The 22,305-nt window shown below is 39.0% G+C and overlaps 1 protein-coding gene across 7 annotated transcripts in view; it reads left to right on the forward strand.

Annotated features, from left to right (window-relative positions):
* The first annotated feature begins 1,425 nt into the window (after nt 1-1,425).
* LOC100380630 (1-phosphatidylinositol 3-phosphate 5-kinase) overlaps nt 1,426-22,305 on the forward strand; it is a 53,765-nt gene continuing 32,885 nt past the window's right edge. For 6 of the 7 annotated variants that reach the window (XM_014165291.3, XM_082967191.1, XM_082967193.1 and 3 more), the window contains exons 1-4: nt 1,426-1,588; nt 5,504-5,688; nt 7,202-7,363; nt 8,424-8,533. In XM_014165291.3, coding sequence (XP_014020766.1) covers nt 1,533-1,588; nt 5,504-5,688; nt 7,202-7,363; nt 8,424-8,533 — 513 coding nt within the window. In that variant the 5' untranslated portion in view covers nt 1,426-1,532. Of the gene's footprint in view, nt 1,589-2,345; nt 2,652-5,503; nt 5,689-7,201; nt 7,364-8,423; nt 8,534-22,305 lie in introns of those variants that run through there. The other variant, XM_082967190.1, reaches the window with a different exon arrangement.

Genomic DNA, 22,305 nt, shown 5'->3' on the forward strand with positions numbered 1-22,305 from the left:
CACAGCCCTTTCATTAGGGCAGAGGTCCACAGCCCTTTCATTAGAGCAGAGGTCCACAGCTCTTTCATTAGAGCAGAGGTCCACAGCCCTTTCATTAGAACAGAGGTCCACAGCCCTTTCATTAGAACAGAGGTCCACAGCCCTTTCATTAGAACAGAGGCCCACAGCCCTTTCATTAGAACAGAGGTCCACAGCCCTTTCATTAGAACAGAGGTCCACAGCCCTTTCATTAGAGCAGAGGTCCACAGCCCTTTCATTAGAGCAGAGGTCCACAGCCCTTTCATTAGAACAGAGGTCCACAGCCCTTTCATTAGAACAGAGGTCCACAGCCCTTTCATTAGAACAGAGGTCCACAGCCCTTTCATTAGAACAGAGGTCCACAGCCCTTTCCAAGTGATCCAAAGTTTTGCATTAGATGCCTTTCAAGATGAGAATCTGTTAAAGTATATATGAAGTTCATTTGTCAACAACTACCATGATTTGATGTCATAAACTAGCACTGAAGTCTGTGATAAAATAGATTGATATGTTATGAAGAGCACCTCTAAATAAGTGACTCATTACACTATGTCTTATTCAAAGTGATGGGCTCAGAGTCCCTCTCTAACCCACCAGCTGGTTGTGCTTGAGTCTGCAAAAGCCATGTCAAAATTCAGACACCACTTGTTTCCATAGAAGCACAGTTTCCACTTCAAGCCGTCTGCTTCTCTTACCTCTGAGCCACCAATGCCAGAGCCCTGTTGTTAGTCTTCAGAGAGACCTTGAAGAACGAGTAAGTGTCTGCACGCAGAGGCCAAGTGGAGCTCTGCATTGCATCGTCGTGCGCCTCTCAAATTTTGTAACAATTTGGAGGGTCCATATACAGTACCAGTCAAAAGTTTGGACACACCTACTCATTCAAGGGTTTTTCTTAATTTTGACTATTTTCTACATTATAGAATAATAGTGAAGACATCAAAACTATGAAATAACACATATGGAATCATGTAGTAACCAAAAAACAAATCAATTTTTATTTTAGATTTTAGGTTTTTCAAGTAGCCACCCTTTACCTTGATGACAGCTTTGCATACTCTTGGCACTGCCGCCCTGCTGGTGTACAGTGTGTGGCATTGCGCAGTTTCTGCATTCCCCTTTTATACACTATAAAACACATCATACTGTTACTTGTGTACAATGATAGACTGTATAATTCATAAAATAATCATGCTTTCCACTATGTTTAAAATTAGTGAAAAAAAGGTTTGGTCTTTGTATATGCAGCCCATCTGGTAACGGGCCCATAGACTGTATACTATAAAGAATAAGTACAAACCACTCAACAGTTTAGAGTTGAAAGCACTGAATCATTAACCCATATGACTCATTTCCTTTGAGGCAGTCAAGGATGACTAGGAACTGAGTTCACGTGACAGTCACATGGCAAAAGGTTGCGATATCTCATAGTTGGATAATAGAAGGGGTGACAGGAAGAGTTATTGTTTAGAATTCATTCACTCTTTGAAGTCAATTGAGGGACAGCTGTTATAGATATGGACTCTGTGCGCTCCTGGCTCCTGGCCTACAACAACAGAATAGCCAGGCTCAGGTTGGTTATATTTGCCTTAACTCAAGCAATGCTCTGAATAAACTAACTTATTTCACAATTAAAGGGAGCTAACAATGTTCCACAAGTAACAAACTCAGCTATACACTAAAGTTTCCGCACTAATGTCAGTGTTTTCTGAAAGTGCTTGAAATAATGTTCATGTGAATTGATGAAGTCGTTAGAATTGAAAAAGTGAAACTAGTGTTGAAGAGATGGTTGTGGATGCACCACAGTCCATTATGAATGTTTGTCAACTAAGAGAAAGTGGATTTTTTTGTGGCGTTCATTTCAACTGTGATAAACTGCACGACTCAAATAGCCTGGAAGTCAAAGAAATTGGATATGATTGTGGCTGCGGCAGGAAAGTATCTGGGGTTTCAGGAATTCACAGCCAGTGGTGGAAAAGTACCCGATTGTCATACTTGAGTAAAAGTAAAGATACCTTCATAGAAAATGACTCAAGTAAAAGTCACCCAGTAAAATACTACTTGAATAAAAGTATCAAAAGTAAATGTAATTGCAAAAATATACTTAAGTATAAGTCATTTCAAATTGCTTATATTAATTAAACCAGACCGCACAATTGTTTTGTATTTATTTACGGATAGTCAGGGGCACACTCCAACACTCAGATATAATTTATAAACGAATCATTTGTGTTTAGTGATTCCGCCAGATTAGAGGCATTAGGGATGGCCAGGGATGATGTGCCGCTCTCCCAGGCTCCTGAGCCTGTGTAGAGATCAGACATGGATTATTGATTTTACCCATAGAGGCAAGGAGCATGTTGAGTGACAACGTGGTAGTCATTATAATTTGAGTATTTTTTTCCCACATCACTTTTGTATTTTGGGATCTGTTATTTTCATTCTGCCGTAAAACCCAACAAAGAAGTGGGCTCAGCCTTGTCTCGTGATCACAACAGTTAAATCGACTCTCGACTCATCCTGTCTGGCTCGGTGGTCACTGTGCTTTTGGAAAGATAGGGTGGCTACTCCACTTCGCAGGAATTGACCTAATTAACTGTATTCATACAGGGATGTACAAGGAGTCCAACACACAGGTAATTTGTGAAATTCAGTTACGAGCGTTCACTCCTTCATTTATCTAACTTCAGTGGGCCTGCTATCTCGCTAGCAAGCTCACTGACTCGCCAGGCACATGTAATCAGAAAGCTAGCTAGCTAGATTTACACTACCCCATCCATAGACTAACATTCTTGGACAAGCTTTAGTCTGTTCGGCTACTACTGTAGCTATCTGAGTGATTAAGTTAATAGATTTTGATCTGCATGGTACTTCTTTACAGTGGTTATTGGTGGGTTGATTTATGTTTGTCTTCTTGCATGGCGATGATAACACGCGTTAGTTAGTTGTTACCACAGGTGTTAACGTTACTTTTAACAATGGTCAGTTAGTGTATTGCTAATACTGCTAGCTAACAGTATGGCTATGTAGCTAGTTTACACACATGATCATAGTTGCCTCCTAAGCTGAAGCAGTGTGAGGTTGAACGCGACATGTGTATAACTACAACCAGGTACCAAGTAGGACATTTCAGAGTTTCCTAGTTCTGCGGCATTAGCTTTCTCAGCTGTCATTATAGGTCTGAGGTGAGTGGTCACATGACAGGGTGGGAAACATACTGGTGATGTTGTCATTTTCCTCCGGTCCATCCCTCCACAAGTGGTAACCTTAGCTACTTCTCTTACTGCTGTTAAGAGCAACAGTTTATCTTCGTTTGATGACGAAAACAGCAAAAGTCAGATACTACATTTATTGCAAGTACAAATTCCGTTGTTTTTATCCCAAAAAAATTTGTCTAATTTGCATGTTCTGAACTTATGCAGTGATACATTCCTCAGCTCAGTGGTAGTTGATGCTTGTTGTTGACTTAACTTGAATAGGATAGATGATCGACTAAGTAGGCTAGTCTAAATCACTTGTTCTTGCCTTTGAACATCATTATTTGAATAGAGAAATATACATTGGATGACTAGTTTTGACTTTGACAATATACATAAATAACCATGTTGTACTGTATTTATACTCAGCCAGATATAAGCTGGTGTTGGTTTGCACTCGTGTATCGTGGTAGGTCGACTGCAGTTGTACTCTTGTCCATCAATGCTACTGTTTGCAAGGACTATAAGGACTACTCTCAGGTCAACAATTCGAGAGCTTGGGACTATAAGGTTCCTTTATTTTTTTTATTTAACCTTTATTTAACTAGGCAAGTCAGTTAAGAACACATTCTTATTTACAATAACGGCCTACAAAAAGGCAAAAGGCCTCCTGCGGGGACAGGGGAGATATATATATATATATATAACAACCCCAACCCCATGAAATGATGATCTATCTTCTAGTGCAGTGAAACAACTTCACCACTTGTGCTCGACTTCAATTGAATCTGTCACAGCAACAGCATATTATGCATAAACTTTGTTTATAAACTACAGTACTCAAAAACATTGTGATTTTATTTGACCATGGAAAAGAAGCTACAGCAAATATACAGCAATGCTGGTTTGATCGAATTACAACTATAGCTTACTAGGTAGAACATAATACTAAGGAACTGATTGAGTGCAAAACAGCCCAGAGCAGTAGTGGTTGTGTTGTGAACCATATGTTTCTCAGGCTTACTCTCACAGGAGGCACATGATTCTTCTCACTCTCTCCCTACTTTGTAACAGAGCAAACAGGAAGGAAGGCAGAGGCATTAGCCTATAAGCAGAAAGGGAATAAAGAATTTCTTCGATTTTTGCTGAGCTTTTGACACTTCTAGAGCTTGGTTCTAAGGTTCTATCTGCAAAAAGGTGATTTGGAGATAACTGGCATTAAAGATCCAAATCCTTATTGTTTTGAATGGTGTCAACAATTTGTATGTTGTATTGTTTTGAAGTTAACAACATGAATTTGGGTATTTAGAGTACTATAAAAGTAGAGAACATTGAACTTAACAACATGAATTTGGGTATTTAGAGTACTATAAAAGTAGAGAACATTGAACTGAACAACATGAATTTGGGTATTTAGAGTACTATAAAAGTAGAGAACATTGAACTTAACAACATGAATTTGGGTATTTAGAGTACTATAAAAGTAGAGAACATTGAAGTTAACAACATGAATTTGGGTATTTAGAGTACTATAAAAGTAGAGAACATTGAACTTAACAACATGAATTTGGGTATTTAGAGTACTATAAAAGTAGAGAACATTGAACTTAACAACATGAATTTGGGTATTTAGAGTACTATAAAAGTAGAGAACATTGAACTTAACAACATGAATTTGGGTATTTAGAGTACTATAAAAGTAGAGAACATTGAAGTTAACAACATGAATTTGGGTATTTAGAGTACTATAAAAGTAGAGAACATTGAACTTAACAACATGAATTTGGGTATTTAGAGTACTATAAAAGTAGAGAACATTGAAGTTAACAACATGAATTTGGGTATTTAGAGTACTATAAAAGTAGAGAACATTGAAGTTAACAACATGAATTTGGGTATTTAGAGTACTATAAAAGTAGAGAACATTGAAGTTAACAACATGAATTTGGGTATTTAGAGTACTATAAAAGTAGAGAACATTGAACTTAACAACATGAATTTGGGTATTTAGAGTACTATAAAAGTAGAGAACATTGAACTGAACAACATGAATTTGGTTATCTAGAGTACTATAAAAGTAGAGAACATTGAACTGAACAAGGCTATGTCAGTAACTACATTTGAACAAAAATGCAGATAGAACCTGCCTAGTTAAATAAAGGTTAAATAAAAAGTCAAGTAGGCAATGGCACTGTTTAGGCCTAGTTGTTATCACACGATCAAGCAGAGGATCACCATGATGTGACCACAATGTCCTGGTCTCAACAAGATATAATTTGTCTTTCCAACAGGAGCGGTGACATGGAGGCTGAGGACAAATCCTTGCCCTCTACGCTGGATTGCAGTGTGAAGCCTCCCATCTCCCCTGGCAGCCCATCTCACCTGACACACTTCAAACCCCTGACTCCAGAGCAGGACGAGCCCCCGCTCCGGTCAGCCTACAGCTCCTTCGTCAACCTGTTCCGCTTCAATAAAGGTCATTTACCAAGGTCACACACACACAGATTGTTTTGAGATGGTTGACTTTACAGTCTTTTGAAATGTTCATTTTCTAGTAAGCCTATGCATTACGATGAAGAGACAAGACAAAGTGACTGAGTCTGAGTCCAGCACATTCTCTATTAACCACAAGGAAGTTTATTAATAGCTTAATGTTGTTTTGTCACACTGCTCTTCTTGTTATTTCTCATTCTGTGGAGTAGCCTATAGCAGCCTGTAATTTGCAGTACTGTATAGTCAAGGCTCCTGTACTGTCCCCTAGAATGCAGGGAAAGTTACTTCTGTAGCCTTGACTACCAGCCTGGTTTACAGCCAGAATTAGTTTGAGGAAGCTGAATGGAACAGAATGCAGCCCAGATCAGAACCCATGTCCTGTGAGGTAATGTGATAGAATGTTGTCTAGGTGCCAGGAGGGGGCCTTTCAACCACATGGGCCATCATGTGTCTCCCTCTCTTCAGGCCCCGCCCTCACTGGCAGGCCCCTCACCAAGGCAACAGAGCTCTGCTCACATACCAGAGCTTGGAGCATTTAAATATTCGGTCCTGCTTTATTTGAAGTGCAACTTATGAAGGCTTCATAAAACATTCATATAGGCTTCATAAGCACTACATAGATGCTTCACAAATCATCTATAATCTTATATCATGCTTTATAAAGATTCATAATGTGGCATAACTGTGTGACATAAACATCAATTTATTTGTTCACATTTGTTCGTCTTTTATATGGCATGAAATACAGTTATAGATGATTTGTGACCCATTTATGCAGTGGTATTGAAGCCTTCATAAGATGCACTTCAAATAAAGCAGGACCAAATATTCTATGCACAGTATTCATATTCTTTAAATTCATCTGTTATTATAAGATAATTGGCGATTCAATTCTGATTGGATTAGAAGAGAGAGCATGTTCTTGACAGCAACAGCAATGTATACAGTAGCCGTGTTTCGCTCCTCTTATTAGACACAACATACTGCCGAGTGGCGCAGCGGTCTAAGGCACTGCATCTCAGTGCTAGAGACGTCATTACAGACACCCTGGTTCGAATCCAGGCTGTATCACAACCGGCCGTGATTGGGAGTCCCATTGGGCGGCGCACAATTGGCCCAGCGTTGTCCGGATTTGGTCAGTGTAGGCCGTCATTGTAAATAAGAATTTGTTCTTAACTGACTTGCCTAGTTAAATAAAGGTTAAATGTAAATGTTATATATTTTTTTTAAACACTAAAATATTCCTCTTATTTAAAGTGACCTTTGTATTGCTAAAATAGGAGTACCGACTTAACACAACAAAGGTTATTTCTGGATAGGAATGTACTACAGACATTATATATGTATAAAGCATTGTCATGTTTGTAGTATGGCATTTTATAACGACTATATGTCATACAAAAGTATACGGCTTTGTCATCATGGGTAGGTGTGATGATGTTTCAATGAACTTTATTGACCTTAAATGACCCGTTGTGATTGGTCTGTGTGTACAGAGGAGGGGCGGCCGCCCTCGGTGACAGAGAAACCGGATGTGGTTTTGACGTCAACCACTGGGGAGCGTAGGAGCTGGACCAGCCCAGCACACTCCATCCACAGCTCTGGGACCCATAGGAAACAACACCCCGACCTGCTCCGTAGAACGTCCAGCGCCTCAGGTAACACACACACATTCTCACTCATACTAGGACCACAGGAGGGACACATAACACTGTATGTCCAGTGCTGCAGTTGTTTCACAGTTGTAAGACAACCTATCCTCTTCCAACAGTGGTTCTTTAAAACGTTGACATTTTGAGTGATTGCATGATCTCTGACCTGACAATGATGGTGAAGAATCAGTTTCACTCTGAACAAATTGATGTGACTAGTCGTAGTTACACCTAAGAGGTGACCTCTAGTCAAGTTTAGAGGAGAGGATGGACTGTGTTTGGACTACTTCTTATTTTACCCCACAGTTGTTTTGTATAGCTGTGAAGCATAGACGTTCTTGACATTGACATTAGTTTTACATAGAGAGGAGAGAAGAAGAATGTACGATGTGAGTAGCCTGACATCCATTGAAAACGCTGATGTGTCTTTTGTTTTTGCAGGGGACTGGCCATTATGGCGGGGTCAGGGTGAGGGCCCGTGTGTTTGATAAGATCTCCAAAATGGTTTTGCGCCTGATTTTAACAACCTGGTATCAGAGTGGGCGGCTAACTCAAGCACCTGAGTGGTTTTGTGTGTTTGGTTGATTGAACTATATTTTGGCATGTATCGATTAAGTGCCTTCTCGTGTTGTTTTGTTGCCAACAATGATATTTGGAAAGTTGTGTGTTTTTCCATAATGATATAAGAACTAACATGCTCCCTTTTATGTTTCTTACTTAATTGCGATATCTGTTTTAATTGTATTCATATGAGCCATAATTGTTCACTAGAGCCTAGTTTATGGGAACTGATATAGCAGTAAGCTTCTGTTGTGCAGTCCTTTTAAACGAACCTGCCATTATCAAAAGGAAATCCTTGTAGACATTTTATTGTACATTTACAAGCCCATATTGGGCTATAGCATACAGTCTCTTTACAGAGGTAGAAAAGGGTGCTCTCTGTCTCCCTCCTTTACCGTTCTGCATTTTATTTGCATGAAAAGGGAGCATTTGCGTGACTTGAATGGTTAGGTGAAGTGTGTTTTATGAAGTGTATGCTGAATGTTTGCACCATGTGTGCTCCTAGAAGGCCGTAGGAAAGCAGAAACCCTCCTGAGCATTCACGACCCTCGTACAGCTGTTCAGCTCCGCACTGCTCTGAAAAGACTCAAGGAGATCATGGAGGGAAAGAGCCAGGTATCTATCATGCCATTACCCCATTACTCCATTACCCCATTACACCATTAACTCATTACCCCATTACTCCATTAACTCATTACCCCATTACTCCATTAACTCATTACCCCATTACTCCATTACCCCATTACTCCATTAACTCATTAACTCATTACTCCATTAACTCATTACTCCATTAACTCATTACCCCATTACTCCATTAACTCATTACCCCATTACTCCATTAACTCATTACTCCATTACTCCATTAACTCATTACCCCATTACTCCATTAACTCATTACTCCATTAACTCATTACCCCATTACTCCATTAACTCATTACCCCATTACTCCATTAACTCATTACTCCATTAACCCATTACTCCATTAACCCATTACTCCATTAACTCATTACTCCATTACTCCATTAACTCATTACTCCATTAACTCATTACTCCATTAACTCATTACCCCATTACTCCATTACCCCATTCTCCATTAACTCATTACTCCATTAACTCATTACCCCATTACTCCATTAACTCATTACCCCATTACTCCATTAACTCATTACCCCATTACTCCATTAACTCATTACTCCATTAACTCATTACTCCATCACGCCATTAACCCATTAACTCATTACCCCATCACCCCTTAACTCATTCCCCATCACGCCTTAACTCATTACCCCATCACGCCATTAACTCATTACCCCATTACCCCATCACGCCAAGTAGCCCATTGGCCCATCACGCCAAGTAGCCCATCATGCCAAGTAGCCCATCACACCATTACACAGTTTCTGCTGTTTATAGTACCTCACATCACACTGCTGTTGTTTATAGTACCTCACATCACACTGCTGTTGTTTATAGTACATCACACTGCTGTTGTTTATAGTACCTCACATCACACTGCTGTTGTTTATAGTACATCACACTGCTGTTGTTTATAGTACATCACACTGCTGTTGTTTATAGTACATCACACTGCTGTTGTTTATAGTACCTCACACTGCTGTTGTTTATAGTACATCACACTGCTGTTGTTTATAGTACATCACACTGCTGTTGTTTATAGTACATCACACTGCTGTTGTTTATAGTACATCACACTGCTGTTGTTTATTGTACATCACACTGCTGTTGTTTATAACCTCACATCACACTGCTGTTGTTTATAGTACCTCACACTGCTGTTGTTTATTGTACCTCACACTGCTGTTGTTTATAGTACCTCACACTGCTGTTGTTTATTGTACCTCACACTGCTGTTGTTTATAGTACATCACATCACACTGCTGTTGTTTATAGTACATCACACTGCTGTTGTTTATAGTACATCACACTGCTGTTGTTTATAGTACATCACACTGCTGTTGTTTATAGTACCTCACATCACACTGCTGTTGTTTATAGTACATCACACTGCTGTTGTTTATAGTACATCACACTGCTGTTGTTTATAGTACATCACACTGCTGTTGTTTATAGTACATCACACTGCTGTTGTTTATAGTACATCACACTGCTGTTGTTTATAGTACCTCACACTGCTGTTGTTTATAGTACATCACACTGCTGTTGTTTATAGTACATCACACTGCTGTTGTTTATAGTACATCACACTGCTGTTGTTTATAGTACATCACACTGCTGTTGTTTATAGTACATCACACTGCTGTTGTTTATAGTACATCACACTGCTGTTGTTTATTGTACCTCACATCACACTGCTGTTGTTTATAGTACATCACACTGCTGTTGTTTATTGTACCTCACACTGCTGTTGTTTATTGTACCTCACACTGCTGTTGTTTATAGTACATCACACTGCTGTTGTTTAGTACGTCACATCACACTGCTGTTGTTTATTGTACCTCACACTGCTGTTGTTTATAGTACATCACACTGCTGTTGTTTATAGTACATCACACTGCTGTTGTTTATTGTACCTCACATCACACTGCTGTTGTTTATAGTACCTCACACTGCTGTTGTTTATAGTACATCACACTGCTGTTGTTTATAGTACATCACACTGCTGTTGTTTATAGTACCTCACACTGCTGTTGTTTATAGTACATCACACTGCTGTTGTTTATAGTACATCACACTGCTGTTGTTTATAGTACCTCACATCACACTGCTGTTGTTTATAGTACATCACACTGCTGTTGTTTATTGTACCTCACACTGCTGTTGTTTATAGTACCTCACACTGCTGTTGTTTATAGTACATCACACTGCTGTTGTTTATAGTACATCACACTGCTGTTGTTTATAGTACCCATCACACTGCTGTTGTTTATAGTACCTCACACTGCTGTTGTTTATAGTACCTCACACTGCTGTTGTTTATAGTACATCACACTGCTGTTGTTTATAGTACCTCACACTGCTGTTGTTTATAGTACCTCACACTGCTGTTGTTTATAGTACCTCACATCACACTGCTGTTGTTTATAGTACCTCACACTGCTGTTGTTTATAGTACATCACACTGCTGTTGTTTATAGTACCTCACACTGCTGTTGTTTATAGTACATCACACTGCTGTTGTTTATAGTACCTCACACTGCTGTTGTTTATAGTACCTCACACTGCTGTTGTTTATAGTACCTCACTCACACTGCTGTTGTTTATAGTACCTCACATCACACTGCTGTTGTTTATAGTACCTCACATCACACTGCTGTTGTTTATAGTACCTCACACTGCTGTTGTTTATAGTACATCACACTGCTGTTGTTTATAGTACCTCACACTGCTGTTGTTTATAGTACCTCACATCACACTGCTGTTGTTTATAGTACCTCACACTGCTGTTGTTTATAGTACCTCACACTGCTGTTGTTTATAGTACCTCACACTGCTGTTGTTTATAGTACCTCACACTGCTGTTGTTTATAGTACCTCACACTGCTGTTGTTTATAGTACCTCACACTGCTGTTGTTTATAGTACATCACACTGCTGTTGTTTATAGTACCTCACACTGCTGTTGTTTATAGTACCTCCATCACACTGCTGTTGTTTATAGTACCTCACATCACACTGCTGTTGTTTATAGTACATCACACTGCTGTTGTTTATAGTACATCACACTGCTGTTGTTTATAGTACATCACACTGCTGTTGTTTATAGTACCTCACACTGCTGTTGTTTATTGTCACACTGCTGTTGTTTATGTACCTCACACTGCTGTTGTTTATAGTACACTCACACTGCTGTTGTTTATAGTACCTCACACTGCTGTTGTTTATAGTACCTCACACTGCTGTTGTTTATAGTACCTCACACTGCTGTTGTTTATAGTACGTCACACTGCTGTTGTTTATAGTACATCACACTGCTGTTGTTTATAGTACCTCACACTGCTGTTGTTTATAGTACCTCACACTGCTGTTGTTTATAGTACATCACACTGCTGTTGTTTATAGTACATCACACTGCTGTTGTTTATAGTACCTCACACTGCTGTTGTTTATAGTACCTCACACTGCTGTTGTTTATAGTACATCACACTGCTGTTGTTTATAGTACCTCACACTGCTGTTGTTTATAGTACATCACACTGCTGTTGTTTATAGTACATCACACTGCTGTTGTTTATACTACCTCACACTGCTGTTGTTTATAGTACCTCACATCACACTGCTGTTGTTTATAGTACATCACACTGCTGTTGTTTATAGTACATCACACTGCTGTTGTTTATAGTACATCACACTGCTGTTGTTTATAGTACCTCACACTGCTGTTGTTTATTGTACCTCACACTGCTGTTGTTTATAGTACATCACACTGCTGTTGTTTATAGTACCTCACACTGCTGTTGTTTATAGTACCTCACACTGCTGTTGTTTATAGTACCTCACACTGCTGTTGTTTATAGTACATCACACTGCTGTTGTTTATAGTACCTCACACTGCTGTTGTTTATAGTACATCACACTGCTGTTGTTTATTGTACCTCACGTCACACTGCTGTTGTTTATAGTACATCACACTGCTGTTGTTTATAGTACCTCACACTGCTGTTGTTTATAGTACCTCACACTGCTGTTGTTTATAGTACCTCACACTGCTGTTGTTTATAGTACCTCACACTGCTGTTGTTTATAGTACATCACACTGCTGTTGTTTATAGTACATCACACTGCTGTTGTTTATAGTACCTCACACTGCTGTTGTTTATAGTACCTGCTGTTGTTTATAGTACATCACACTGCTGTTGTTTATAGTACATCACACTGCTGTTGTTTATAGTACCTCACACTGCTGTTGTTTATAGTACCTCACACTGCTGTTGTTTATAGTACATCACACTGCTGTTGTTTATAGTACATCACACTGCTGTTGTTTATAGTACATCACACTGCTGTTGTTTATAGTACATCACACTGCTGTTGTTTATAGTACCTCACACTGCTGTTGTTTATAGTACATCACACTGCTGTTGTTTATAGTACATCACACTGCTGTTGTTTATTGTACCTCACACTGCTGTTGTTTATAGTACATCACACTGCTGTTGTTTATAGTACATCACACTGCTGTTGTTTATAGTACCTCACACTGCTGTTGTTTATAGTACCTCACACTGCTGTTGTTTATAGTACATCACACTGCTGTTGTTTATAGTACATCACACTGCTGTTGTTTATAGTACCTCACACTGCTGTTGTTTATAGTACCTCACACTGCTGTTGTTTATAGTACCTCACACTGCTGTTGTTTATAGTACCTCACACTGCTGTTGTTTATTGTACCTCACGTCACACTGCTGTTGTTTATAGTACCTCACACTGCTGTTGTTTATAGTACCTCACACTGCTGTTGTTTATAGTACCTCACACTGCTGTTGTTTATTGTACCTCACACTGCTGTTGTTTATAGTACCTCACACTGCTGTTGTTTATAGTACCTCACACTGCTGTTGTTTATAGTACGTCACACTGCTGTTGTTTATAGTACCTCACACTGCTGTTGTTTATAGTACCTCACACTGCTGTTGTTTATAGTACCTCACGTCACACTGCTGTTGTTTATAGTACATCACACTGCTGTTGTTTATAGTACATCACACTGCTGTTGTTTATAGTACCTCACACTGCTGTTGTTTATAGTACATCACACTGCTGTTGTTTATAGTACCTCACACTGCTGTTGTTTATAGTACCTCACACTGCTGTTGTTTATAGTACCTCACACTGCTGTTGTTTATAGTACCTCACACTGCTGTTGTTTATAGTACCTCACACTGCTGTTGTTTATAGTACATCACACTGCTGTTGTTTATAGTACATCACACTGCTGTTGTTTATAGTACATCACACTGCTGTTGTTTATAGTACATCACACTGCTGTTGTTTATAGTACCTCACACTGCTGTTGTTTATAGTACCTCACACTGCTGTTGTTTATAGTACCTCACACTGCTGTTGTTTATAGTACCTCACACTGCTGTTGTTTATAGTACATCACACTGCTGTTGTTTATAGTACCTCACACTGCTGTTGTTTATAGTACATCACACTGCTGTTGTTTATAGTACCTCACACTGCTGTTGTTTATAGTACCTCACATCACACTGCTGTTGTTTATAGTACCTCACACTGCTGTTGTTTATAGTACCTCACATCACACTGCTGTTGTTTATTGTACCTCACATCACACTGCTGTTGTTTATACTACCTCACGTCACACTGCTGTTGTTTATAGTACCTCACACTGCTGTTGTTTATAGTACCTCACGTCACACTGCTGTTGTTTATTGTACCTCACATCACACTGCTGTTGTTTATAGTACCTCACACTGCTGTTGTTTATAGTACCTCACACTGCTGCTGTTTATAGTACCTCACATCACACTGCTGTTGTTTATTGTACCTCACATCACACTGCTGTTGTTTATAGTACCTCACATCACACTGCTGTTGTTTATTGTACCTCACATCACACTGCTGTTGTTTATAGTACCTCACACTGCTGTTGTTTATAGTACCTCACATCACACTGCTGTTGTTTATAGTACCTCCATCACACTGCTGTTGTTTATAGTACCTCACACTGCTGTTGTTTATAGTACCTCACATCACACTGCTGTTGTTTATTGTACCTCACATCACACTGCTGTTGTTTATAGTACCTCACATCACACTGCTGTTGTTTATAGTACCTCACACTGCTGTTGTTTATTGTACCTCACATCACACTGCTGTTGTTTATAGTACCTCACACTGCTGTTGTTTATAGTACATCACACTGCTGTTGTTTATAGTACATCACACTGCTGTTGTTTATAGTACCTCACACTGCTGTTGTTTATTGTACCTCACATCACACTGCTGTTGTTTATAGTACCTCACACTGCTGTTGTTTATAGTACCTCACGTCACACTGCTGTTGTTTATTGTACCTCACATCACACTGCTGTTGTTTATAGTACCCACATCACACTGCTGTTGTTTATAGTACCTCACACTGCTGTTGTTTATTGTACCTCACATCACACTGCTGTTGTTTATAGTACCTCACACTGCTGTTGTTTATTGTACCTCACATCACACTGCTGTTGTTTATTGTACCTCACATCACACTGCTGTTGTTTATAGTACCTCACACTGCTGTTGTTTATAGTACCTCACACTGCTGTTGTTTATAGTACCTCACATCACACTGCTGTTGTTTATAGTACATCACACTGCTGTTGTTTATAGTACATCACACTGCTGTTGTTTATAGTACATCACACTGCTGTTGTTTATTGTACCTCACACTGCTGTTGTTTATAGTACCTCACACTGCTGTTGTTTATAGTACCTCACACTGCTGTTGTTTATAGTACATCACACTGCTGTTGTTTATAGTACCTCACACTGCTGTTGTTTATAGTACCTCACACTGCTGTTGTTTATAGTACATCACACTGCTGTTGTTTATTGTACCTCACACTGCTGTTGTTTATAGTACATCACACTGCTGTTGTTTATAGTACCTCACACTGCTGTTGTTTATACTACCTCACATCACACTGCTGTTGTTTATAGTACATCACACTGCTGTTGTTTATAGTACCTCACACTGCTGTTGTTTATAGTACATCACACTGCTGTTGTTTATACTACCTCACACTGCTGTTGTTTATACTACCTCACACTGCTGTTGTTTATACTACCTCACACTGCTGTTGTTTATACTACCTCACAATGCTGTTGTTTATACTACCTCACACTGCTGTTGTTTATACTACCTCACACTGCTGTTGTTTATAGTACATCACACTGCTGTTGTTTATAGTACATCACACTGCTGTTGTTTATACTACCTCACACTGCTGTTGTTTATAGTACCTCACACTGCTGTTGTTTATAGTACATCACACTGCTGTTGTTTATAGTACCTCACACTGCTGTTGTTTATTGTACCTCACACTGCTGTTGTTTATAGTACCTCACACTGCTGTTGTTTATACTACCTCACACTGCTGTTGTTTATAGTACATCACACTGCTGTTGTTTATAGTACCTCACACTGCTGTTGTTTATAGTACCTCACACTGCTGTTGTTTATAGTACATCACACTGCTGTTGTTTATTGTACCTCACACTGCTGTTGTTTATAGTACCTCACACTGCTGTTGTTTATAGTACATCACACTGCTGTTGTTTATTGTACCTCACACTGCTGTTGTTTATAGTACCTCACACTGCTGTTGTTTATTGTACCTCACACTGCTGTTGTTTATAGTACCTCACATCACACTGCTGTTGTTTATTGTACCTCACACTGCTGTTGTTTATACTACCTCACACTGCTGTTGTTTATAGTACCCCGTCACACTGCTGTTGTTTATAGTACCTCACACTGCTGTTGTTTATTGTACCTCACACTGCTGTTGTTTATAGTACATCACACTGCTGTTGTTTATAGTACCTCACACTGCTGTTGTTTATAGTACCTCACACTGCTGTTGTTTATAGTACATCACACTGCTGTTGTTTATAGTACCTCACACTGCTGTTGTTTATTGTACCTCACACTGCTGTTGTTTATAGTACATCACACTGCTGTTGTTTATAGTACATCACACTGCTGTTGTTTATAGTACATCACACTGCTGTTGTTTATAGTACATCACACTGCTGTTGTTTATAGTACATCACACTGCTGTTGTTTATAGTACCTCACACTGCTGTTGTTTATTGTACCTCACACTGCTGTTGTTTATAGTACCTCACACTGCTGTTGTTTATAGTACATCACACTGCTGTTGTTTATAGTACCTCACATCACACTGCTGTTGTTTATTGTACCTCACACTGCTGTTGTTTATAGTACCTCACACTGCTGTTGTTTATAGTACCTCACATCACACTGCTGTTGTTTATAGTACATCACACTGCTGTTGTTTATAGTACATCACACTGCTGTTGTTTATAGTACATCACACTGCTGTTGTTTATAGTACATCACACTGCTGTTGTTTATAGTACATCACACTGCTGTTGTTTATAGTACCTCACACTGCTGTTGTTTATAGTACCTCACACTGCTGTTGTTTATAGTACCTCACACTGCTGTTGTTTATAGTACCTCACACTGCTGTTGTTTATAGTACCTCACACTGCTGTTGTTTATTGTACCTCACACTGCTGTTGTTTATAGTACCTCACATCACACTGCTGTTGTTTATTGTACCTCACACTGCTGTTGTTTATACTACCTCACACTGCTGTTGTTTATAGTACCTCACACTGCTGTTGTTTATAGTACCTCACACTGCTGTTGTTTATTGTACCTCACACTGCTGTTGTTTATAGTACATCACACTGCTGTTGTTTATTGTACCTCACACTGCTGTTGTTTATACTACCTCACACTGCTGTTGTTTATAGTACATCACACTGCTGTTGTTTATAGTACCTCACACTGCTGTTGTTTATTGTACCTCACACTGCTGTTGTTTATAGTACATCACACTGCTGTTGTTTATAGTACATCACACTGCTGTTGTTTATAGTACATCACACTGCTGTTGTTTATAGTACCTCACACTGCTGTTGTTTATTGTACCTCACACTGCTGTTGTTTATAGTACCTCACACTGCTGTTGTTTATAGTACATCACACTGCTGTTGTTTATAGTACCTCACATCACACTGCTGTTGTTTATTGTACCTCACACTGCTGTTGTTTATAGTACCTCACACTGCTGTTGTTTATAGTACCTCACACTGCTGTTGTTTATAGTACCTCACATCACACTGCTGTTGTTTATAGTACATCACACTGCTGTTGTTTATAGTACATCACACTGCTGTTGTTTATAGTACATCACACTGCTGTTGTTTATAGTACATCACACTGCTGTTGTTTATAGTACATCACACTGCTGTTGTTTATAGTACATCACACTGCTGTTGTTTATAGTACATCACACTGCTGTTGTTTATAGTACCCCATCACACTGCTGTTGTTTATAGTACCTCACACTGCTGTTGTTTATAGTACATCACACTGCTGTTGTTTATAGTACATCACACTGCTGTTGTTTATAGTACATCACACTGCTGTTGTTTATAGTACATCACACTGCTGTTGTTTATAGTACATCACACTGCTGTTGTTTATAGTACATCACACTGCTGTTGTTTATAGTACATCACACTGCTGTTGTTTATAGTACATCACACTGCTGTTGTTTATACTACCTCACACTGCTGTTGTTTATACTACCTCACACTGCTGTTGTTTATACTACCTCACACTGCTGTTGTTTATAGTACCTCACATCACACTGCTGTTGTTTATAGTACATCACACTGCTGTTGTTTATAGTACATCACACTGCTGTTGTTTATAGTACATCACACTGCTGTTGTTTATAGTACCTCACACTGCTGTTGTTTATAGTACCTCACACTGCTGTTGTTTATAGTACATCACACTGCTGTTGTTTATTGTACCTCACACTGCTGTTGTTTATAGTACCTCACACTGCTGTTGTTTATAGTACCTCACACTGCTGTTGTTTATAGTACATCACACTGCTGTTGTTTATAGTACCTCACACTGCTGTTGTTTATAGTACCTCACACTGCTGTTGTTTATAGTACATCACACTGCTGTTGTTTATACTACCTCACACTGCTGTTGTTTATACTACCTCACACTGCTGTTGTTTATACTACCTCACACTGCTGTTGTTTATACTACCTCACACTGCTGTTGTTTATACTACCTCACACTGCTGTTGTTTATACTACCTCACACTGCTGTTGTTTATAGTACATCACATTGCTGTTGTTTATACTACCTCACACTGCTGTTGTTTATACTACCTCACACTGCTGTTGTTTATACTACCTCACACTGCTGTTGTTTATACTACCTCACACTGCTGTTGTTTATACTACCTCACACTGCTGTTGTTTATACTACCTCACACTGCTGTTGTTTATACTACCTCACACTGCTGTTGTTTATACTACCTCACACTGCTGTTGTTTATAGTACCTCACACTGCTGTTGTTTATAGTACCTCACACTGCTGTTGTTTATAGTACCTCACACTGCTGTTGTTTATAGTACCTCACACTGCTGTTGTTTATAGTACCTCACACTGCTGTTGTTTATAGTACATCACACTGCTGTTGTTTATAGTACCTCACACTGCTGTTGTTTATAGTACCTCACACTGCTGTTGTTTATAGTACCTCACACTGCTGTTGTTTATAGTACATCACACTGCTGTTGTTTATAGTACATCACACTGCTGTTGTTTATAGTACATCACACTGCTGTTGTTTATAGTACATCACACTGCTGTTGTTTATAGTACCTCACACTGCTGTTGTTTATAGTACATCACACTGCTGTTGTTTATAGTACCTCACACTGCTGTTGTTTATTGTACCTCACACTGCTGTTGTTTATAGTACCTCACACTGCTGTTGTTTATTGTACCTCACACTGCTGTTGTTTATAGTACATCACACTGCTGTTGTTTATAGTACCTCACACTGCTGTTGTTTATAGTACCTCACACTGCTGTTGTTTATAGTACCTCACACTGCTGTTGTTTATACTACCTCACACTGCTGTTGTTTATACTACCTCACACTGCTGTTGTTTATAGTACATCACACTGCTGTTGTTTATAGTACCTCACACTGCTGTTGTTTATTGTACCTCACACTGCTGTTGTTTATAGTACCTCACACTGCTGTTGTTTATAGTACATCACACTGCTGTTGTTTATAGTACCTCACACTGCTGTTGTTTATAGTACATCACACTGCTGTTGTTTATTGTACCTCACACTGCTGTTGTTTATACTACCTCACACTGCTGTTGTTTATAGTACCTCACACTGCTGTTGTTTATAGTACATCACACTGCTGTTGTTTATTGTACCTCACACTGCTGTTGTTTATTGTACCTCACACTGCTGTTGTTTATAGTACATCACACTGCTGTTGTTTATTGTACCTCACACTGCTGTTGTTTATAGTACATCACACTGCTGTTGTTTATAGTACATCACACTGCTGTTGTTTATAGTACATCACACTGCTGTTGTTTATAGTACATCACACTGCTGTTGTTTATTGTACCTCACACTGCTGTTGTTTATAGTACATCACACTGCTGTTGTTTATAGTACATCACACTGCTGTTGTTTATAGTACATCACACTGCTGTTGTTTATAGTACATCACACTGCTGTTGTTTATAGTACCTCACACTGCTGTTGTTTATAGTACCTCACATCACACTGCTGTTGTTTATAGTACATCACACTGCTGTTGTTTATAGTACATCACACTGCTGTTGTTTATAGTACATCACACTGCTGTTGTTTATAGTACATCACACTGCTGTTGTTTATAGTACCTCACACTGCTGTTGTTTATAGTACCTCACACTGCTGTTGTTTATAGTACATCACACTGCTGTTGTTTATAGTACATCACACTGCTGTTGTTTATAGTACATCACACTGCTGTTGTTTATAGTACATCACACTGCTGTTGTTTATAGTACCTCACACTGCTGTTGTTTATAGTACATCACACTGCTGTTGTTTATAGTACCATCACACTGCTGTTGTTTATAGTACCTCACACTGCTGTTGTTTATAGTACCTCACACTGCTGTTGTTTATAGTACCTCACACTGCTGTTGTTTATAGTACCTCACATCACACTGCTGCTGTTTATTGTACCTCACATCACACTGCTGCTGTTTATAGTACCTCACATCACACTGCTGTTGTTTATAGTACATCACACTGCTGTTGTTTATAGTACATCACACTGCTGTTGTTTATTGTACCTCACATCACACTGCTGTTGTTTATAGTACCTCACACTGCTGTTGTTTATAGTACCTCACACTGCTGCTGTTTATAGTACCTCACATCACACTGCTGTTGTTTATAGTACATCACACTGCTGTTGTTTATAGTACATCACACTGCTGTTGTTTATAGTACCTCACACTGCTGTTGTTTATAGTACCTCACACTGCTGTTGTTTATAGTACATCACACTGCTGTTGTTTATAGTACATCACACTGCTGTTGTTTATAGTACCTCACACTGCTGTTGTTTATAGTACCATCACACTGCTGTTGTTTATTGTACATCACACTGCTGTTGTTTATAGTACATCACACTGCTGTTGTTTATAGTACATCACACTGCTGTTGTTTATTGTACCTCACATCACACTGCTGTTGTTTATAGTACCTCACACTGCTGTTGTTTATAGTACCTCACACTGCTGCTGTTTATAGTACCACATCACACTGCTGTTGTTTATTGTACATCACACTGCTGTTGTTTATAGTACCTCACACTGCTGTTGTTTATAGTACCTCACACTGCTGTTGTTTATAGTACATCACACTGCTGTTGTTTATACTACCTCACACTGCTGTTGTTTATAGTACCTCACACTGCTGTTGTTTATAGTACATCACACTGCTGTTGTTTATAGTACCTCACACTGCTGTTGTTTATAGTACCTCACACTGCTGTTGTTTATAGTACATCACACTGCTGTTGTTTATAGTACATCACATTGCTGTTGTTTATACTACCTCACACTGCTGTTGTTTATAGTACCTCACACTGCTGTTGTTTATAGTACCTCACACTGCTGTTGTTTATAGTACATCACACTGCTGTTGTTTATACTACCTCACACTGCTGTTGTTTATACTACCTCACACTGCTGTTGTTTATACTACCTCACACTGCTGTTGTTTATACTACCTCACACTGCTGTTGTTTATACTACCTCACACTGCTGTTGTTTATACTACCTCACACTGCTGTTGTTTATACTACCTCACACTGCTGTTGTTTATACTACCTCACACTGCTGTTGTTTATACTACCTCACACTGCTGTTGTTTATACTACCTCACACTGCTGTTGTTTATACTACCTCACACTGCTGTTGTTTATACTACCTCACACTGCTGTTGTTTATACTACCTCACACTGCTGTTGTTTATACTACCTCACACTGCTGTTGTTTATACTACCTCACACTGCTGTTGTTTATAGTACCTCACACTGCTGTTGTTTATAGTACATCACACTGCTGTTGTTTATAGTACATCACACTGCTGTTGTTTATAGTACATCACACTGCTGTTGTTTATAGTACATCACACTGCTGTTGTTTATAGTACATCACACTGCTGTTGTTTATAGTACATCACACTGCTGTTGTTTATAGTACATCACACTGCTGTTGTTTATAGTACA

This window comes from Salmo salar, chromosome 21 (genome assembly GCF_965601325.2).
Source record: "Salmo salar chromosome 21, fSalSal1, whole genome shotgun sequence".
Taxonomy (NCBI): Eukaryota; Metazoa; Chordata; class Actinopteri; order Salmoniformes; family Salmonidae; genus Salmo; species Salmo salar.